The 21,534-nt window shown below is 39.4% G+C and overlaps 1 protein-coding gene and 1 pseudogene across 4 annotated transcripts; one reads left to right on the forward strand and one right to left on the reverse strand.

Moving 5' to 3' along the window:
• Positions 1-1,459: 1,459 nt before the first annotated feature.
• Positions 1,460-10,094, reverse strand: LOC140857875 (guanylyl cyclase 1-like). Of its 4 annotated transcripts, XM_073257073.1 has the most exons (11): positions 9,654-9,777; positions 9,409-9,464; positions 9,225-9,305; positions 9,019-9,143; positions 7,907-8,018; positions 6,044-6,118; positions 5,810-5,898; positions 5,320-5,381; positions 4,103-4,175; positions 2,499-2,574; positions 1,460-1,687 (listed from the first exon to the last, which is right to left on the reverse strand). In XM_073257073.1, the coding sequence occupies exons 3-11, from the start codon at positions 9,303-9,305 to the stop codon at positions 1,634-1,636; spliced, it is 747 nt and encodes a 248-aa protein (XP_073113174.1). In that variant the 5' UTR covers positions 9,409-9,464; positions 9,654-9,777; the 3' UTR covers positions 1,460-1,633. The 4 variants fall into 4 exon arrangements, with proteins under 4 accessions (XP_073113174.1, XP_073113173.1, XP_073113172.1 ...); XM_073257072.1 differs by lacking the exon at positions 9,654-9,777 and adding an exon at positions 9,860-10,094 and having other exon boundaries at positions 9,225-9,464; XM_073257071.1 differs by having other exon boundaries at positions 9,225-9,464.
• A 7,442-nt stretch (positions 10,095-17,536) lies between these two features.
• On the forward strand, positions 17,537-21,103 carry LOC140857876 (universal stress protein PHOS32-like; annotated as a pseudogene).
• The last annotated feature ends 431 nt before the right edge of the window (positions 21,104-21,534 follow it).

The raw sequence follows: 21,534 nt of genomic DNA on the forward strand, positions 1-21,534 counted from the left end.
TTGTTTCTTATCTTTCATGCAGGTTTTTGTACGTGCTACTCTCTATCATGGTTCTCCTTTTACGGGTACATATGGTTACTATCCTTTCTTCCTCTCAGTTTCTGCCCAGCTTTCTTCATTCAGCTTATGTTATGATACTGTTGTGCATTGGCCTTCTTCAATACTTCATCTTACTTTCCCAGCAATTACAGACTGGCATGGTGCTGCTTACTCATTTTGTTTATATTTTGCTTTAACGGATATCTTCAGGCATGCCATTCCTTTATGTACTGCTTTGGAAAATTGCTTCTTCATGGGTTGTTGCAATGCCTTTCCTTAAGTTGCTAGGTTCAAAAGAATTTAGTCTCATACGCTTGCTTATGGTACTCTTGCTTCAAAGAATTATGGATCATTTGCTCACGAATTCTGGTTTTGACTTGCTGTTATTCTGCTCCTTGTATGTTGCTTCAATGGATCGTTTTATTCAGTATACTGGTGTATCTGTTGCTGGGCATGCAGGTGTATCACTTGCTGGGTATTCTTCCTACATGGTGCCCTTCTTCCTACTTCAGTGCTTCACCATTTGCTGTTTTGTAATTCACTTTACAGTGGTCCTATTTTCTCTTCAACTGCGGCAGGATCATGCCGACCATACATCTCAACGTCTGCATGGGTGCTCTCAATCATCAGCTTACAGGTGTCCTTATACAGAGAACTTGCTGCCGTGTTATACCTTACACAAAGAACCAATGTCCAGAATGCTGATGGTTGTACTGCTCTTCAGCCAGCTTTCATGTTTCATGGCACAAGGGCTTCAATACACACCAACTTTAGTTGTTCCTGGTTCTATATTTCACATGTTTGTTGGGTTGGGATAGCATTTTGGTACAAAGCAGTTTGGCATACAGTGCAATTGTATATTCATTTTGGATTATACACTCCACTTTATATGGTACCTGTGAGTTCATATAAACAGAAGACTCATCCCAATAAGAGGTATTGTTCACTTTGACCGCATACATACTATAGCTTATAGGCTTGCAGTCCTTAAACCATAACTGATAGGCTTGCGGTTGCTGAATCTCATGGCTTTGACCCAAAAGACACCTCTTGAGAGAGAGTATCTTCCATCTCATATAAGACGGAGTACCCCTGACTCACAATCAATGTGGGACTAAATCCCCCACCATAGTACTCATGACCCTTAACTTAATATAGCTTCGGCTCTCTTTTCCTCCCAAAAAAAAAAAAAACCCTTCTATACCGTGGGATCAATCTAAATCCAGCTTCCCCCCATTTTCATTCAAAGCGCCATTGTGAACCATGAACAATGAAAATTATTCCCTTCAACATATCTCATTCTTCTAACGCTTACAAAAATTGCTTGCTCAAAAAGAAAGTGCTCAGAAAGAAAAGGAGGAAAAAGAGAAAAGCTTGCAACAATTGTAACGGGATGAGAAAAGAAAAAACAGTTTCCAGCTGCATAATAACCCCTTTTTTCATTGGACTTTTCATATATGCTTTGCTATCATTTTAAAATACTAATGTAAGTATTGAATAACAAGATCATATACAAATGATACGTGAAAGATGAGAAACAACACTTGGAAGCAACCCAACTGATCCTGCAAAGAATGATAATAATAAAATGTGGTTATATCAGGAGCTTGGACGAGAACTTGTTACCATCTTTCCCATTTAAGGAGACCTGCATTTGACAACAAAAGCCCCAAAAAATCACATTCTGTTTGCATAACTGATCATTTGAACTCAGGAGAGGGTTAGTGAACACATGCAGGATCTCCTAATAGTGGTTAGTGCACGTCTGCCAGCAAGCTCCCTAATCAGCTTCATCCCTCAAACTAGGGTATAGCTTGTTATTTCTAGCTGAATATTATCTATCATCCTTGTATATACTGTTGCAGCGAGAAAATTGGGAAATATTTCTATATAAGCCCCGAGTCATGCTGATAGATCTTTACACATCAATGCAAAGGAAACGTGAGCTGTATGTATTTTTATATGGTCAATTACAGAGTTAATAACGACCACACAACCTACCACTTCTAACTTGATCATTAGTTATCTGAACGATCAATTTAACTGGCAACAAGCCTATCATACGTGCAGGGTTGTCTATATGTGTTTTCGTGTGCCATTTAACTCGTAGTCAGTCTCATCGTGCATACAAGGGATAAGGTTTCATGGCATGGTTACAGTCACCTGAGAAATACTGTAGCAGGCAGGGAAATTTAAGTGTGATAAATATCAATTCTGCATTAATCAAACAAATGGTCATGATGACTCATCTATATACAATCACCAACTAGGAAATCATGGGTGCAAATATTTATGCATGCAATCACAAAGTTCCTAATAACTAAACAACCTACCATAACTAGCAAGTCAACATGTGAAATGAACCAGCTTACTTATAGATCAGATCATAGAACATCGCAAAGATAAATTGAAACAAATCTGACATATCTGATTCTAAGTACTTAGAAGGTGGTTATTACCAGAAGAATATCCTCATCCGTGCCAAAGGACTTGCGTGCTTCATCAAGGCACTGCATAGAAACTCTCTCATACTTCCTGCAGAATTACAACAGCCAATTGAAAAGTGGATGAATCATTTCCTGCCTGGAACACAAAAATAGACATAAAAATAGAGCAAGCCCACACTTGTGTAATATACAACTGCAAGAGGGACAAAGGATTCTAATGTATAAAAGTTAAAAGATTCCAGAGACACAACAAAGAAAAATATATATCTGGATGAAAGGTCTGAGAAGACAATATAAAGGAAACTTGGAAGAATGGAGCAGGCTAGGCAAGAGGCAAGCAAATTGTAACATGTCTGAAGAGGATTGTTATCAGATTTTGTCATCCAGGTCTTTAGATGAGGGTTATGGAACAAAATATACAAAGACAACATAAGATAGAACAGTATGGATCTGACCTTTCTCTAAATGTATGGCTATTGCTACAAACAAGAACTACCTCATTCCATTACAAAAGCAACAAGTGGAGTTGTTCCTCTAAATATAATTAACTGAAGCATTCTGTACACTAGGCTCTCAAGTTGCTAGCACTCACACAGAAGTTCAACCTATGAAGAGTCTCCATATCTTGGTAGATTAGTGGGGAAGAATTCAAAATCAATTTGCACATACCTCCCAAACTTCAGAGAAACTAATAATAAAACTCCATCATTTAAAACTTCTCTGCAAGGCCTTTAGTTTGTGGACATTATCCCAAACAGACTATAGTTTTCTCATGTCACAGAAAGAGAACAGATCCATTGACAAATCAAAGAGCAGATATCAAGTTGCCCAGCTACTATGCCATAAGGATAAGCAGCGCTACCCTGACTAATGAAAAGAGGCTGAAAAATTTAAAAAGAAGAAGAAAAGAATAGTGGTAATTTCATCTTCCCTCCACAACTCCTTGCAAAGTGATTCTAATGTTGTTATGTCCGGAAGTGATAAACCTTAACTTCAGGTACAAAAACAAGATACTTAACTCTCTTTTCAGTAATTATAAATCAAATCGTATGGGCCTAAATGCCATAGATAACCCCAAAGTACACTTCAAAAATTCGAAAGAGATGCATTTACTACAGTGTAGATATCCAATTTTAACACAATCATTACCATCACTACCAAGCCTTGTCCCAACTATTTGGCATCAGCTGTATGAATCTTTACCAACCATTTCTATTAAGGGAGACCTTGGGTGTCATTGCAAGATTTTCTATACCTTTTCACAACTTCCATTCATGATAGTTACTCATTACGAACATAGATAATGATATATGTCTAGATGCATATATTAAAGACTGAGAGGGACAGAAATGCATAAAGATTGAATTTAGATAATGACTAGCGATGAATTATTAGCAATGCTTTCAAAGAGCAGCAAGCATTAAAGCAGCATGCATACCAGCCACATTATTAAAAGCTTTAGTATTTAACAGCGACAGGCAAAAACGTTATGCCTAAGTAGCATAGAGGTGCTATAGCATTATTTACATACTATATTATGGTTAAGAAAAAGCAAATCATATAAATGTGAAACTTCCCCTACTTTAGTTCAAATAAAGGAATTTATATTAGAATACCTAGAACTGGCAGGATCTCTTATTTCAAATTCATCAGAATCTGCATCATAGCCACATATTACAACATAGTGCCCTGACAAAACCATCAAATTCAATTAGATCAACTAGTAGATGATCCATATATAAGAAAAGAAATCAATTTGCATGAAATAATTGAAGAAAAAAGGGAGCTTACAATTTCTACAACACAGTAATACATAAAGGGAGCATAGGTCAATTTGATTAAATATTAAATCATCCACACAAAGAAAAGATGGTTCAGTTCAATACTGTTCGAGTGGCAAGACCAAACAAGGAAAGACCTGTTTATTTTCTAGGTGACAAGAGCAACTGGTGTGGAATCTTAAAACTGAGGCGATCAAGCAAGGAAAGTGATGGGATTGAGTTATTTAAGGACAGATAGTTTGCTACTCATGCATAGAATTATTAACAGGTGCTAAAACCTATTCCATGGAAAGTGTCGTGGTGATGGCTCTCAACCTATTGAAACCTTCCATAAAGCCAAATCTCACTTCTGAGGTGGAGTTCAACAAGGTTAAGAGGCTATAGAGATGGCATCTCTATGTGGCTTCATTATGGAATTAAATCAATTTATGGCTGATTGAAGGCACTTAACCATAATTCTGACATCAACAGTTTGTTCTTACCAGCTAAAATCAGCAGGTGATAAAAAGGGTGATATCCATAATGACAAATATTAGAATTAGCCAACGGACTTCATGAATTTAACAAAATGGAAAGATAACAAACACCCTCTCCTTACAATAATGGCTGCTTCATTCAACAGGCCTTGCACAGTGATTTTCATTTTCACCTTCAAAGGAACCCTCTTCCATCATTTCTGCTACTTTTTTGATTCATGGCTTTTCACACTATTACGTTGTACCTCACTCAAAGTTTTCAAAACAAACCACAGAAATATTACTTCTTGGATTTCCAATATGCAAAGAAATCCTTACACATGCAGGGCTTGTTAACTAAAGTTTTCAAAAAATTCGCTGTGCTAAAATAGCCATAAGATAACCTCCCAATACAATAATAATCCCAAGGACTCATCGAAACAATGTGAAAAATAAAAGTAACAATGTTTCACAATTCAAAAATATCACAGCATAGGACTTGTCAGAAACTGAAAGCACAAAATAAAAATCAGTATCCAATTATAAATGAAGGTGAGCACCATAGAAATATATACAAACAGGAGAAAATCTTCTCACCCATATAATCGGAGCTTCGACCATACCATTCTGGCACATGTACATCTTTCAGCCAAGTCCGACTGCACTACCAATATTAGCATTATCAAGCATATTTGTAAAAGAAACAAAAATGACATTTATAGATTAATGCATTCTGCTCAATGCAATAATGCCGGCCATTCATGTTTACTAACTAGATTCTTGCAGGTAAAGTCCACAAAAAGTAAAGATACCCGGAAACCCCCATGAACCACCACCAACAACCATCTCTCTCTCTCTCTCTCTCTCTCTCTCTCTCTCTCTGCTTTTGTGTTTGGGGGTAGAGAGAAGGGAGGATGCCCAGGGAAAAGTAATGCTAGGGCCTGGGAAAAGAAAAGCAAAGATATCTGCAATGCAAATTTGATAATCTACAACATGGTACTAAGCTAGGCATTTTGATTTCTAAAAAAGAGAACCTTTTCTGTTATTGACTATATTATAGGAAGAAGCATTACAAAAAATTCCTTACCGTAGCTTCATCTTGTCAACTAAAGCAACAGCAATGCACTGGCCAGATAATATTAGGACAGAGATATCTTTTCCACTGATGGATCTGCACTGTGAAACACTATATATTTGTTAAACTAATACAAGAGACTAATAACTGGTTAACCAACAACTTTTCATCTGACAACTTTTTCAGCCTTGAAAATAGACCCATCATTGAAACAAGGCAGCAAGTAGTAATGTGAAGAACATATACTTGTACGCTAATTCCAGCTTCAAGTGCTTTTTTAAATAGTCCATCCACTCTTCCTACATCATCTTGCAGTTGCTCCTGCACATGTTCCAAAGTTTTATATGTTGCTGATAGATCAGAAGATTTTGTATGTATTGTCAAAATATAATAGACATGCATAGCAATGCAAAAAGAAAAGAATATTCAAATGATGCGAGATAAGCTTTGAGAGAAGTCAAATATCCGAAGTTTGCAACAAAAAAAAAATCATGATATCCTTATTTTTTGAGGCAAGTAATATGAGGCACTCAATATGTAAGTAAGACAATAAACTTATATGTGTCATGATGAACCAGACAGCAGCCCAGCAGCCGCAACTGGGTTCCTCCGAATGGAGGTTCCATGGACGAAACTTGGGAGTTGTTTTCCCAATTAGTTAGATATGCATCATTCCACAAGGTGGATCTTCCTTCCCTCAACACCACTGCCTGTCCCCCCACCCCAACAACAAAAAAAAAAAAAAAAAAAAAACGGAAAACAATGTATCATATTACAAAATTCAATCATGGCACTGGTTATCTCAGATTCTCAATTGCTTGGAAAATTTAGAGTAAAATATAGAATATGGACAATTGTTTTCATAGCGCTCATGACTAAATGCTTTAAAAATCCAATGATCTCAAAGGGTCCATATGTTCTTTCATAATCAAACATCCCAAGAAGTAAAAAAAGATTAAATCTGATTGTGCCAAAAATTAAAAAAGTGCATAATTAAACAAAAAACACAGGACATATATAGAGTATATTTTGACTTAATGTGAGATGAAGAAGATAAAGCAAAGGTTGTCAAAGCACTCATTCAAACCACAATCTGCACTCTATCAATGTCTGCAAGAGTTTGAGCATTCTAACTTCAAATTATCATCATCAGAGTCAATACCCACACAACATTATGGAATACATTGAAGATATGATACTCTGCAACATCTGCAGTTAAAAGTGTCCTGTTGATGTACTTGGACAATGTTGTCAACCACCACGTTAAACATATATTTATCCTTTAAGTTACCCATATGATTTCAAGAAATGTGTTCAGTAGTTGCAGTGTCAATGGCATTCTTGAGTTTAAGGTGAAAGTTTTCAGTCACGAGGGGGCAGATCATTTTAGTAAATTATATGACCTCGCATGATGTCTTTTTTCAAGCAAATAACTATATTAACACAAAGCAAAGTCTAGATCGGAGGAACAACCAGAATTCCCAGTTTTGTCATCAAGCAGTGCCATCAATCTAACTGAAAGGCCCTTGTGAACTTCAAGAAGTTGACTTCAAAATCAAATGCATAATTACATTGAAGCTTCTATGTTCAAATTATGGCCCTTCCAGTAGGAATGGGTCCAAATTACACCACTGAATACTGCCCTGGATAGATAAGTGGAGGGGACATATTTTTCATAAAATCACTCCTAACAGGTAACAGGATCAAAACTAATACCAGATGATGAGGGAAGAAGAAACCCAACCTCAGAGAAAAAATCACCTCCCAAACCCACCCAAAAAAAAAAAGAAGGGGGAAAGGAAAATTTCTTCCCTACAACAATTGGAGAAAAAACACAAGCACCAAATATGATGAAGATGTCAGCAACATGAAGGAAAAAACAAAGGTCCGGTAGACAAAAAGAACAACATATTCAAAAGGGGGACAAGAATCAAGATATATAGAAATGTTATTGAACAGATGAAAATAGTCGAGCAAGCCTGACTAAAAAGAAAAAAAAAAAAAAAGAGAAAAAAGGATCGTGCATCATTTCCTTAGAAATAATAATGAGAAGGTCAAATAAGCACAAGGAATATAAATCTGTTCATAATAAAATGACTAAGAACTTACCCTGTAGAAGGATTCTGCTGAAAATTCTGGATTTACTCCTAGAGTGACAGTGAAGAAAGAAAAACTAACTGAAAACTCATGTAGCAAGTATGCCAGATCAACAGTCCAAATACTGCAAAAGAGGAGCAAGGCATGAATGAACTAAAGAACGACACTCATTTAGAAATGCATAAATGGATAACATGATACTAATGCATGTCTAGCTAAATCAACATACATTTTTCTGATAGGAATTACTGAAGGACAGGATAAGCACCTAAACAGAAAACCTGCATATTTGGTGTTCTTAAATGAACTATAACCTTTGAAAAAATTTAGCCACAAGCAATGACTGCATTGATTTGGAAATAGAGCATCACATGTTTGTGTATTGGGTGCCTAGATGAGAATTGGAAAGCTTTGGAATTTTAAAGATGTCAAACTGGAAATTTCTAATGTATGCTTCTTTTTCAGAAGTCATGGACTCACTCTCTAAACTAATGCATGATCTTTCCCACTGCTTGAGAAATAGTCTTGTTAAATTGTCACTGAAAATGACACTGTTATTGCTACCACTAGCTCTTAATAGGAGTTCCTTTAGCAAATGTCATTTTATCAAGGATTTAGGAGTCCAGTCTACAAGCCAGAGATTGATATAGCGGATCCCTGTACAGTTGTATGTCTCGGTTTTACTGAACCAAGCCCGAACCATCCCATATCCTGCCTATCATGGCATATCAGACACATTATTGCTTGGTGCATATTTTTCTGTAATATTTTTAATCGAGGCATTTCGACCCGATACCATCCCCCTATCATGTGTACCCTAAAGGTCCATGTATGTCCTATATTCTGGTATTTAAATCATTGCCTCTTATAAATGGGAACATGGACGAGAAAAGATTCTAAGTAACAGAAGCAGCTGAGTATTGAAATTCTGTCAAGCCGTCATAACCAGCAGCATAGAAAAGAATGCGTATTCCATAAGAATCCACAATTTCATGTCATTCTTTTAGGTTTCTTAAGGCCAGCAGTTAATAATAGAATCAACAAACTAGCTGGAATATCATTTTGAAGCAAAATACATTAGGCATCTTCTTTTTATCTCGAAGGATTGGGCATACAAAGCTCACCTTGTCGTACAGCAAAGCTTCTCGAGATCATGAATGTTGTAATGGTCGATTCCCAGAGTCTTTAAAACCATTAAAACACAGGCAAGGCCACAATCCCAATTGAATAGCTGCCGAACATGAGGAACCTAGAAGCCCACGATCATCAGAACGGGGAATTTAGCTAACAGGTAATTGAGAAGCAAAGTAGGTCACCAAAGGAAACTCACATCCACAGAGTGAGAACGACGGTTGAGAGGAACTAGATCTTTGGAAGAGAAGAGGTCTCCTTGGCCTCCTCCTTTGATCATCTTCAACAATTTGTCAGCAATGAGGCATAGACGCCACATAAACAAAGAATCAGTTCCAAATCAATAATTGCACGACATTATATAGTTTGCTGAATGGCCAGACCTCCTCCTCCTCCTCAATCGCGAAAATTCTGCCATTTCCTGCAGAGCTTCTCTTCCCTGAGTCAATTCCAAGGCCTCATGAAATCAATGAAATAATCTTGGTAAAAGAACGTGTTATCGAATCAATACAGGAAATCATTCCAGATGCGTTTTTTAAACAAATGCTCAGCATCGTATTTGTCGAGGGAGATGGGAATCTTTTTCAAGAGCAGGGGGAAAAAGGAAAAAGATCTCCATTGATAGTACCTCGACAAGTCGAGGGTGTTTATTTGCAAACTATCTGCAATTGATCATGGATCGTGAGTATGCGTTGTTGGAAAAGATGGCAAAGAGGAGAGGGATCGCACGGCTCGTGGAGGAGGAAGACAAAGAACAGCGGATAACAAAGAAAGGAAAGCAATAAAAGCGCAAACAGAAAGGGGTAAGGGAGTGCCTTTTTTCTCTCTTCTTGCCTGAAAGGTGTCTGCGGAAACGCGGCCCGAGAAATCGAATCGACTGCAGGTACGGGTGTCAGCGGAGGTTCCAGAATCCGCTTCAAGGCATCTCCTTTCTCCCCTCCGCACCTATCGGGCGTCAAGCTTCTCGTTTCGGAGAGAACGACCCAGGCTGAGCGAGAGGAACCACGGTAAAAAGAAATAATTAGCCGTACGATAACGCGACTGATAATGGCCGACACACGGGAGGCGGTGTGGCCCAAGCCCGCCGGCTGGTCAGTGGTGCCTCTAAGTACCAAGCGACATGCGGGTTGTACATGAATATTATTATTTATTCAGGTGGAAGAAAATTAGATGGCTATTACATGCAGATAAAATACATCTGCTATTTGATTTTTGATTTTGCGGCTGTTGCTGGCTTATTTTATTGGGATCGAAGAATGAACAATTGGATCTTATATGATGGTATTGAAGTGATTATAAAATAAATTTAAATTAAAAAAATTTTATTTCAATAAAAATTTTTCGATGTTCAAATTAATTTTAAAAAATAAAAAAAATAGCAACGGATTTTGAATCGCTTATCTGGATCTTTGAAATTTTTGTTATTTGAAGAAGAAGGTTGAGAAAATGGGCAACTCCGAAAATCTTGAACCATTAATCATGTTATTACGGTATATAGTCTTCATTCGCTTCTGTAAAATGAGGAGGCTGTTACTAGCAATATATTGAGTGAGAAATTTGAATATCTTTGAAGATCGTATTGACCTGTTGGTCTTCTTAGATTGAATGAGTAGTATCACTTCATGGTGCATGAGGGTTCTATCTATTAATTGTATGAACTATCAATCAGGAGCTAAGAGTATAGGAGATTTTAGTCTTCATATACTCCCCACATAGGGATACTTATTATTTTTGACCTTTTCTGCATGATATCACTCAAGGTGAAGTCTCAGCTCAGCATGAAGATGGCTAAGTATAGAAACACCTCAGCTTGGATATAGCTCATCCAGCCTCATATAGCTCAGCTCAGCATGAATATAGCTCATCTCAGCATGAATATGCTGTGGATGCCTCTTACGGCATACATATGGCTCAGCCACTTCGGAATCTACGTCCCAGATATAAATCCGAGGTATCAAAATACTCCAGTAACATTATCTTCCTACTCCTGGTTTGAGAATCAGACAAAAGGAATACTGCTGATATGATGCCTCAGGCCTAGGGACATCCATCCATGCATCTATTAAAATATTTTGCTCTGCTCAGCATTTTTGCTTTGCTCTTCATATGAATGGTATTTTTGCTCTGCTCTTCACACGAGGCGGCATTTTTGTTCCCGCTCTTCATATGAGCAGCATTTTTGCTCTGCTCTTTATACGAGCGGCATTTTTGCTCTACTCATCTTGTGAGTAGTATTTTTGCTCCCGCTCTTCACACGAGCGACATTTTTGCTCTAACTCTTTATAAGAGTGGCATTTTTGCTCTGCCTTCATACGAGCGGCATTTTTGCTCTGCTTTCATACGAGCGGCCATTTTTGCTCTGCTTATCTTGTGAGCGATATTTTTGTCCTGCTCGGCATTTTTGCTCTACTTACGATTGTAGACTGAGGGTCCTTTCAATTAGCCCTTCGAAAGTCCTTTTAGGTCTTCTTCCACTTCTCACACAACTTGGGCTATGTAGGGGTCTGTAAGTTAGCCTTGCCACTAAGTCATCGAGGTATATCATTGATTGTAGATCGAGGGTCTTATAAATTAACCCTCCGAAGGTCCATTTGGATCTCCTTCCACTCGGATTTGACTTCACCTTGGATTGCAGATTTTTAGCTCGAATCTACAGGTTATACCTCGGATTTGCCTTGACTTCACCTTGGATGGTCGATTTTACCTTGGATTAGCCTTGACTTCACCTTGGATCTTGTTGCTTGGAGTCTGGCATCAGGCTGGGTGTCGTGTCCGAGATAGTAAAATTCCAATGGGTGCTGCCAGCCTAAATGCCGGCCTAGCCGAAGTAGATGCATCTCCCCGTGAAAGGATCGGTGAAGAAGATGGATAATGAGCACCAGGACTTCTTGGCCGAGCCTTTTGGAACACGTCCAGAGTTTCTGTGCACGCGTTCATCCTTTGTCGAGGCCGAGCCCACCAGATCCGAGCCATCGTGAGTGGTTCTGGTACTATTGGAAGCGGAAGGAAGCTGTAGTCGGAGTAGATCCTCTTCTTCACAGGGTTCCCATGCACATGCAAAATCACGTACGTTGGTGACCTCTGTCGGACTAGGAGGACTGGCACTACGAGCTAGGATGTGCATTCGGGGAGCTCGGATGGCTAGATCCGCCTGCAACAGCTTCGACACCGAGGATGTGCGGAGAAAGCATGGGGAGTTGTTGGCCTTCTACTTCGGAATGCGCCCATTTCAGCCAGGCCTACCTCGGAGAGGCTCACTCGCGGGCAATATTGGCATCGACAAACGCAAGGATGCATACAAGGAACCTCAGACCCACGGATCCGACAAGGCTCATCACCGTCGGGGGCATCAAACCAGAGTGGAGTGACCCTATGTTCCGAATCTAGGAGACAGGGAGGTGCACGTGGAGAAGACCTTATGGCCGTGGATTCGATGACCTCGACCGCATGTGAAGATGCATGAGGAAGCTCGAAAAAGCCTCGAAGCCTCAAATCTTGGCTCTAGTGCCGACGGGAGTGCCCGTGTGCTTGGAGGCACAGGGGTGTCATTCGGGGAGCTCGGATGGCTAGATCCGCCTGCTAACAGCTTCGACACCGGAGGACGTGCGGAGAAAGCATGGGGAGTTGTTGGCCTTCTACTTCGGATGCGCCCATTTCAGCCAGGCCTGCCTCGGAGAGGCTCACTCGTGGGCAATCTTGGCATCGACGGATGCAAGGATGCATACGAGGAACCTCAGACCCACGGATCCGACAAGGCTCATCAACGTCGGGGGCATCAAACCAAAGTGGAGTGAACCTAGGTTCCGAATCTAGGAGACAGGGGAGGTGCACATGGAGAAGACCTTATGGCTGAGGATTCGATGACCTCGACCGCATGTGAAGATGCATGAGGAAGCTCGAAAAAGCCTCGGAGCCTCAAATCTTGGCTCCAGTGCTGATGGGAGTGCCCGTGTGCTTGGAGGCACAGGGGTGTCGGGAGGAACTAGGACCGCCAGTCTTGCCAGCAACATGCGCAATGGCATGGGGGCTTCGTGGCCCTAATTCGATAATTTGGGGCACCGATTCGACGGGTACAGGCATAGGAGAGGTGTCAGGCTCCATCGGAAGGGCTTCGAGTCCTCTTCCTCTTTTCTTCGGCATCACCCAGGTGAATAAGAAGAAATTCCTGAAGGAGGCAAGGAACAGAGGTCCTTTCATGGCCGGACGGTAGATGGGTAGGGATCTCGGTTGATCGAGATCTAGATCTAGCCGGTCTGAACATTGAAGCCATGGACGAGGTGGACGGGGGTAGTTGTAGCCAGGCAGAGGTACCGAGCAGGATAAGCTCGGATCCGTCCGTGGGTGAGCCCAACACGGTGAGGGCGGTCGCAGTGGATGGCGCGGGTGCACGGGAGAGGAGCCACAAGGCTGCTGGTGCCGGCCTTGGCACCGGGAGAGCTGCGCGCACCAAGTCGACCACCCCTCTCTTCTCCCTTTTTTCCCTTTTTTCTTCCAATCCATAACTCTGGATATTGCGATATACTTTCTTATTTGAGCCCTCCTAAAATTTAATTTTTTGATTCGAAAATCAAAAATTTTCATGATCTCATTTTTGTTATTTGAGTGTCGTGATTTTCTTCCCTGTTTAAACCTGCTCAAAAATTTTAAAAATATAAATAAAAATAATTCGAGGATCGAAGAATTTTCATATCTTCTTCCTCATTTTATTTATTTCTCCCACCTTTGTTGCAAGTAGGTGGCGAGTATTGCACCATAGAAGTCGGGGTTGACATGGCGCAGTAGCAAAATGCGTCTCCCACTGCACGTCGTTGTTCCACCATATCGTTTGGATCGCAGCAATCTAGGTGTATACTCGCTGAACTGGCGCATTGAGCTGATCCGCGCTTATCTCCACGATCGATGGAGCTGGCGGTGCTCATGGTGATGGCGATGTGGGGTCTTGCAACGACATAGGCTCCCTCATTTTCAAAAAAGATGTTATTGGAACGTCGTGAAGAAATCTTGCATGGCGCCATCGCATACTCACTTGGCTTTCTAAAAAATGGGCCTGAGCCCTCCTTCATGTAGAGGGGCTGATTGTTGTGTACCAATGCATAGTTTTCTCCGACTCCGATGGTAGTTCGAGAGGCGGTAGATCGCCCCGATTGCTTAGTGGTGGTTTTCTTTGGAGGCATATTGCGAAAAGTAGGTCCCACCTCTATCTATTGCTATTGTTTTCGTTGAGGTCCGAAGATGGACGACCAGATCTTACGCGGTAGTGCTAGAGTGACCTGTAAAACAAATCCAAATCAAAGATTTTCACTCTGATAAGGATCCTCCGATGCTTAAGTTAGATTTCAGAAAATAAAGGAAGCAGCAATGGGTTCTTTGAGAGGGATCGCTTATCTGGATCCTCCGAGCTTTTGTTATTTAAAGAAGAGGGCTGAGAAATGGGCAACTCTGAAAATCTCGAGCCATTAATCATGCCATTACTGTATTATAGCCCTCATTCACTCCCATAAAGTGAAGAGGCCGTATTGGCAATATATTGAGTGAAGGATTTGAATATCCTTGAAAATCGTGTTTGATCTACTGATTTTCTTAAATTGGATGAGTGATGTCACCTCATAGTATATGAGGGTCCCTATTATTAATTGCATAGGCTGTCCATCAAAAGCTGAGAGTATAAGAGAGTTTAGCCTTTATATGCTCTCCAAGTTGGGGTATTTACTATTTTTGGCCTCTTCTGCATAGGTCACTCAAGTGGAGTCTTAGCTCAGTATGAAGATAGCTAAGTATAGAAACACCTCAGTTTGGATATAGCTCATCTCAGCCTCATATAACTCACCTCAGCATGACTAAAATCCATCTCAGCATGAACATGCTGTGGATGACTCTTTCCAGCATACATATGGCTCAGTCACTTCAGAATCTACGTTTCGGATATAAATCCAAGATATCAAAATATCCCCGTAACAATGGGTAAATATCATGTTTTGTTTTTGAATCTAAGATTTTAAGCCAATGTGCGCATTGCCTGGTGTGTTTCTTGCCATTTATCCTATGCGGACAAGGCTGCAAATACATATACTTCTTGTGGAAAAATTATCTGCTATTTGGTTTTTGCGGGTAAATATCATGTTTTGTTTTTGAATCTAAGATTCTAAGCCAATGTGCGCATTGCCCGGTGTGTTTTTTGCCATTTTATTTAGTATTATGTGGACAAGACTCCAAATACATATACTTCTTGTGGAAAAGTGAATATTTTTTGTTTTTAAAAAAGAGTGGATGTAAAGGGCTAGGCCAAAGGATTCCCGTAGAATGTTAAAAACAAGAAGTTCAGGAGGAAAAACCGGCCAGACGTGATTGTAAGATTTGTTTCTCATAAATAATTAGATAGAAAAGCAACTGTTGTTTTCTTTTTTGGGTCAAGAATGCGGTATAAAAATTATTCCATCATGGATTTGTTTTTTGACGCATAATCAGATTTTCAAATGATAACTAAGAATCATCCACCATGTTTACTTTTGAATCCTTGCAATGTAAATTTTGTATTAAGTCATACCATCTAGCTCAAAAAGTAAATATATTAGTTTTCAAATCAAGTCATGATTTGATGGGTCTTGTTTAAAGGTGTTTGAGTTAGATAGGTAGGTTTTGATCATGCGGGATCATTTTTGAGACCAAATAAAGTTAATTTAGCAAAGGATTTAATGTCAAATTTAATATGTATGTAGCTTCACCACCTTTCTCGAAGCTTGGTTTAGAGAGAGAAAGAAAGAGAACAATCGCAAAGAAATTAGACTATATACTCAAATTCTTTTGTCAAGTTCTGGCACTTCTCATTAATTAGCATGCAAATAGACTCGCCCTACAACCTTGTAGATCAAATATATATTGCTTGAACATAATTATGGAGATATTCCATCAAAAAAAAATCATATAAATCCTTTGTTTGATCGGAAAACCTATTAACATCATTTTCTTAGCAACTATGAAGTTCAAAACTTCCACCAGTTTGGTGTTCTTGCCTACATGAACTTTATTAGATATATATATCGTTTGAATATCAGAGGTAAGTATAATGATATAAATTGATTAATAGGATGGTTATTCTTAACACCATTAAAAAATGATTGATCGGATGTGTATGTGCATTGCGCTGAACAATCGATCCACCTAAATTTTTGTAGTTGCCTACTTGATCGATGATTTGCAAGAAATTAATATGGTGGTTGATCTTTGTGGAAAGTGGAACCCTTCCATACCATAGTTATAACATCAAAAACAAATACTAATAGACTTTGATTAATAGATAAAGAAATGATAATATGTATCAGATTTCACAAAAAAATATCCTCAATAAATCGAAAGTACAAACTCCAAAGCAAGTGCAGAAATATTGGAATTCTGTAAAGCATGCAAGTCAGTTCTCGTGGTTGAACATAATCACCCTCTTTTCGTGACATATCATATTTTTGCGATTAAATTCATATAAAATACAAATAGGAAATATCAAAAATTGTTTTTGTATATTAAATTGATAGTTACACGAAGTCGCTCAATTTTTGAGAACCTAACTATTTTTTTTCAGAAAATCTAATAATTTAAATTCTTGTATATATTCATATTTTTGTTTGTTTTAAAATAATATTTTACAATTGTCAACTTTTATCAACCATTTCAACGTTTTCTCCGTCAGTTTTCTGCTGTTGTACACCTATAACATATGATGCATTCGTGGCCGGGCATGTAATCATACTTTCAAATAATAATGGCGATGCGGCGTTGGCTGCTGAGTCGATCAAACCATCGTATTCTATATAATTTAATCAGCACACGTTGGAATGGACATGGGCATCACAGGGAGCTAGGAGGAAGTATCCTCCTTCGACGTCCACAAAAGTCCCAACAGATTATAAACCAAAAAAAAAAAAAATCCCAAGCATGGCCCGCCATCTCTATCTGGATAGAGAAGGTCTTGGTGCCATGCTTATTATAAACACCCTGAAGGGTTCCGGCATCAGCAGCCATACCCGTCTACCCGTTTTGGTTTGACTGCTCGCTCTGTGTCTTTCGTCGAACGCCTCCTCTCCAATTTTCCCGACGGCTCCAACCCCTGCCGAAGCTTCGCCTGGACCGGTGTTCCTTCATACATCCTTTCCGCTCGTCTCACCAACCTCGCCTACATGGCCATATATCAAACCATCCGGTCAAGGTTACGATCCTATCTCACAAAATCAAACCTAAAATTTTTCTTCTCCCCGCCGTGACCCGGTGCAAGACCGCCTTTGTCTACATCATCCGGTGAACAAGAGGGATGGTCGCCGTCCTCTTTATCGATCAAGGAATCCGCCGGCCTATCGTTTCGGACAACTCCACCAGTTCAAGGGCATTACGGTCATTTGGAACTTAAACGTACACGGCAGCGTGGATGCCACTCGCGTTTTCCCTTTTTTTTGCTCCGTGTCGTCAAGCAATTAGTTAACGGTGGGAAAGAGAGAGGCTTGCTCCTGGAGAAGCCTTACCTTTTCCTTGTCATTTCTCGTTGCCGACTCGCCATTTTTGTGGCTCTGCACTCAATCCCTAGCCAGTAAGCACCAAGAGAAAGGAGAGAATATGGGAGGAGACAGGAAGATCGGGGTGGCCTGGACTTCTCCAAGAGCAGCAAGAGGGCGCTGGAATGGGCCATCAATAACCTCCTCGACAAGGGCGACATGCTCATCGTCCTCCACGTCATGTACCCCAAGAAAGACGAGTCCAAGCACGGCCTCTGGGCCAAATCCGGTTCCTGTAAAGATCTCCCCTCCACCCCTGCAGGACTCCCAACCGATTTCTTTTATCCACACCTCTCGCCATTCCTAACTAATTAGCTCATGTTTTATTTAGCTCTGATTCCTCTGACGGAGTTCAGGCAGCCGGAGGTGATGAAGCACTACGATCTGGAAGTCGACATCGAGGTCCTCGACATGCTCGACACTGCTTCCAGACAGAAGGAGGTGCTCCATTCTTCCCCCCCCCCCCCTCCCTTAATTGCCCTCTTCCCCATCTTATAGTTCAATTTTTAAAAATGACTGGTGACTTTTTTCTCTTTCCCCCTTAAATCTGGGGGGAAAAAATTCAGGCAACGATCGTGGCGAAGTTGTACTGGGAGATGCGAGGGAGAAGCTGTGCGAAGCCGTAGAAGATCTGAAGCTGGACTCGCTGGTGATGGGCAGTAGAGGTCTTAGCCAGATCCAGAGGTAACGTGCACTCCACTGTTTCTTGCCACTTGCCAGTTGCCATGCGTCCTTCCCCCAGTATGATGTATTAGAAATAGATAGATCGTTATGTAAATAGGAGTATATATAAATATTAAAGCAATACTCATATTTTCACTTCTAATCCATCAACGGGCCCACCATGAGTGAATTCCGTTACTTTATACATGTGAAATCTGCGATCTCATCATCAATCATCATCATCATCCGTCATCTAATCCCAGATGTCAAAATCGGACAGTTTAAATCTGTCAAGTGGTTCTGACCCACCGGGCGGGGAACTTGAAGCCCATTCCCTTTTTCCGTTGTTTATTCGTGGTTGTGTACGTCTAAATCTATTGTAATAACGGACAAAGATTTGCCCGATTGCTATGTGTTATAGCCCAAACCAAGCCCACTAAAGCCCATTAAACAAAAAAAAAAAAAAAGGAAAACAGAGCAGGAAGACTCCCGATCGGAGTCCCTCTTCTCCGATCAAGAATCGGAGTCCTAGGGCCATTGAAAGACCCTAGGATGAGCTCTATAAGAACCCTTCCCGCTCCTCCGTGACCGGGGGAGTGGCCCCCCGTCGCCGCCGGCCTCCCGCCGCGGTGGCCGTGGCCTGAACGGCCCAGCAAAGCATGGGCCACGCCGGTCCTCTGTTCCGGCGTAGGAAGAACCAGGAAAAAAAAAAAAAAAAGAAGAAGAAGAAGAAGGAAAAAGAAAAGAAAAAGAAGAAAAAAAAAAGAAAAGAAAAAGAAAGGAAAAAAGGAAAAAAAAAAGAAGAAAAATAAAATAATAATAATATAATAATAATAAATAGGATTTTCTCTTCTCTCTCTTCCATGAAGAAAAAAAAAAGAGAGAAAGAAAGAAAAGAAGAAAGAGAAAAATAAAATTAATTAATAAATAATGAGATAAATAATAAAATATGAGAAAGAGAGTTTCTCTCTCTTCCCTCTCTCTCTTCAGCTTGAATTAGTATTTTTCTCTCTCTAGAATTGGATTTTCTCTCTCTACTTTCTCTCTCTAGAATTCTCTCTCTAGATTATCTCTCCTAAGATTTCTAGAATTTTGAGAAGAATGATGATGAATTTAAATGATCCTCGTGATGGATTTTTGATCCGTGATCGTCGGACGGTACACCGACATCCACTTTGATCAGATCAAGTATTTTTAGATTTTATTTCTCATGATCTTATTTAATTATCCACATGATAATTTTAACATGATTTGATATGATCAATCAGAATTTGTTGAATCATATTGTCTGAAGAATTCAAGATGGATTTTCTCTCTCTAGAATTTTCTCTCTCTAGAATTTTCTCTCTCTAGAATTTTCTCTCTCTAAAATATTCTCTCTCTTGATTGATTCTCTCTCTAAAAAAAGGTTAGTGAATGAAGAAATTTCTTTTAATAAGTCTGATCTGATTCTAATGAAGAACCTTGATCCATGATTGTCAGACAACGTACTGGCACCCACTCTAATCAGACCATGAATCTTTAGATTTGATCATTCCATGATTTGCGATCTAGCCATGACTTGATTTGATCACATTGATTTCACCAATCGAGATATTGGACCCATCGTAATATTGGATTGTGTCACCTGATCAATTCGAATTGTACCTCATGAATTCTCTCTCCTCTGATTTTCTCTCTCCACTTGATTTTATGAAATCGATGAAGAAACCTTGGTCCTATCACTTCGAATCCGATTTGATCTGATAGTCAAACTTTGGATCGTTTAGGTCCTAATTAGATTTTGATTAGATGAAATTAGATGATCGGACCCAATCTAAACCGTTGAAATATAGAATTCGTATTCTTTCTAATTATTCAAATTGATTCTGTATAGGATTGTGGATGTTTGATCATGGGATATCGCGATATGATCTACGAACAGAATTTTTGGAAGAAAATTTATAGAATTTTATGGATTTATTGGAATGCGTTCGAGGTAAGTAATGTTTCACCTTTTCTAGATTCATCGGCAAATTATAGTGTATTCTTCTGACATGATTTGTGAAACGATGCATGAATTGGATGAATGATATTTTTGTTATGAAAATATCTTATTTGAAATGTTATGATGAAGCATGATTGAATATATTGATTTCATTATATTGATTGATTTCGATACTACATGATTATATGTTTTATTATCGAAATTAGAATATGAAACATGATTTATGAAGAATTATGATATAAGAAACAATAAGAATTGACAACCTGACTGTGTTGAGGACCCCGCCAACGGGGGCATATACGTTGGCAATTGACTGTCCTGAGGATTTGTGTCGCCAGTAAGACCAGCGACATGTCGCCAGATAGACCAGCGACAAAACCGCCAGTTAGACTAGCGGTTCCAAAGGACTTGGCTGCCAGATGATTCGCAGCCCACCGCAAGCAGATACGCGGTATTATGACCCTGCCACAGGGATAATGTGGTCATAGCTCATGGTTGACGAAAAGAAATTGAAGAACAAAAGAAATTGAAATCCCGAAAGAAACTTGAAATTTCGAAAAAGAAATGAATTTGACATGAATTATATTGCATAATTGAAATTGATTTCGAATTGATGAACTCTATATGCTTATTTTCTATAAATGATTATTTACTTATATGCCTGATGAAATCTGTTGAGAAGTGATCGTTGCTTACTGGGCTGTCTAGCTCATTACCTCTTATTTTACTGTTTTTACAGATATTGAGGAATTAAGATGATACAAGATATGAATGGAAGAGTGATCAGAAGCAGAATCATTATACTTTTATTTAGGTTGAAAGTCTTATTGAATTTGGTGTAAGACCTATGAATCATTGTTGAATTTATTAAGATATTAAAGAAAAAATTTAGATCGTTATATTTGGATTTAAATTATTGACTAATTATTCCGCTGTTGTTTTAGGATAGTATGATAAGATGCCTTGCATGCTTATGGGAAGAGTTTTCTATGAGTATGCGGCGGTTGCCATGACCCTCGATTCAAAATCTCGGGTCGGGGGTGTGACAATTAATATGGTATCAGAGCATAAGTGGATGAATTATGAAACATAGAATCAGATATAGAATGGGTGTTAGTGGATAGACACCAGGGACATTATAAGGTAGATCTTTGATGATTGTAGTGGGAGAAATATTTATAAATTTTGACTAAACATTGAGATTATGTATGAAAGGATCACAATAGATTATAACATATAGAATTTGAAATATGATGGATGATCTATTGATCATGATATGATTACTTAGATCTTGATCGAAAGTAATCACAAAAGGATTGATA

The sequence above is a fragment of the Elaeis guineensis genome, chromosome 5, assembly GCF_000442705.2.
Source record: "Elaeis guineensis isolate ETL-2024a chromosome 5, EG11, whole genome shotgun sequence".
Taxonomy (NCBI): domain Eukaryota; kingdom Viridiplantae; phylum Streptophyta; class Magnoliopsida; order Arecales; family Arecaceae; genus Elaeis; species Elaeis guineensis.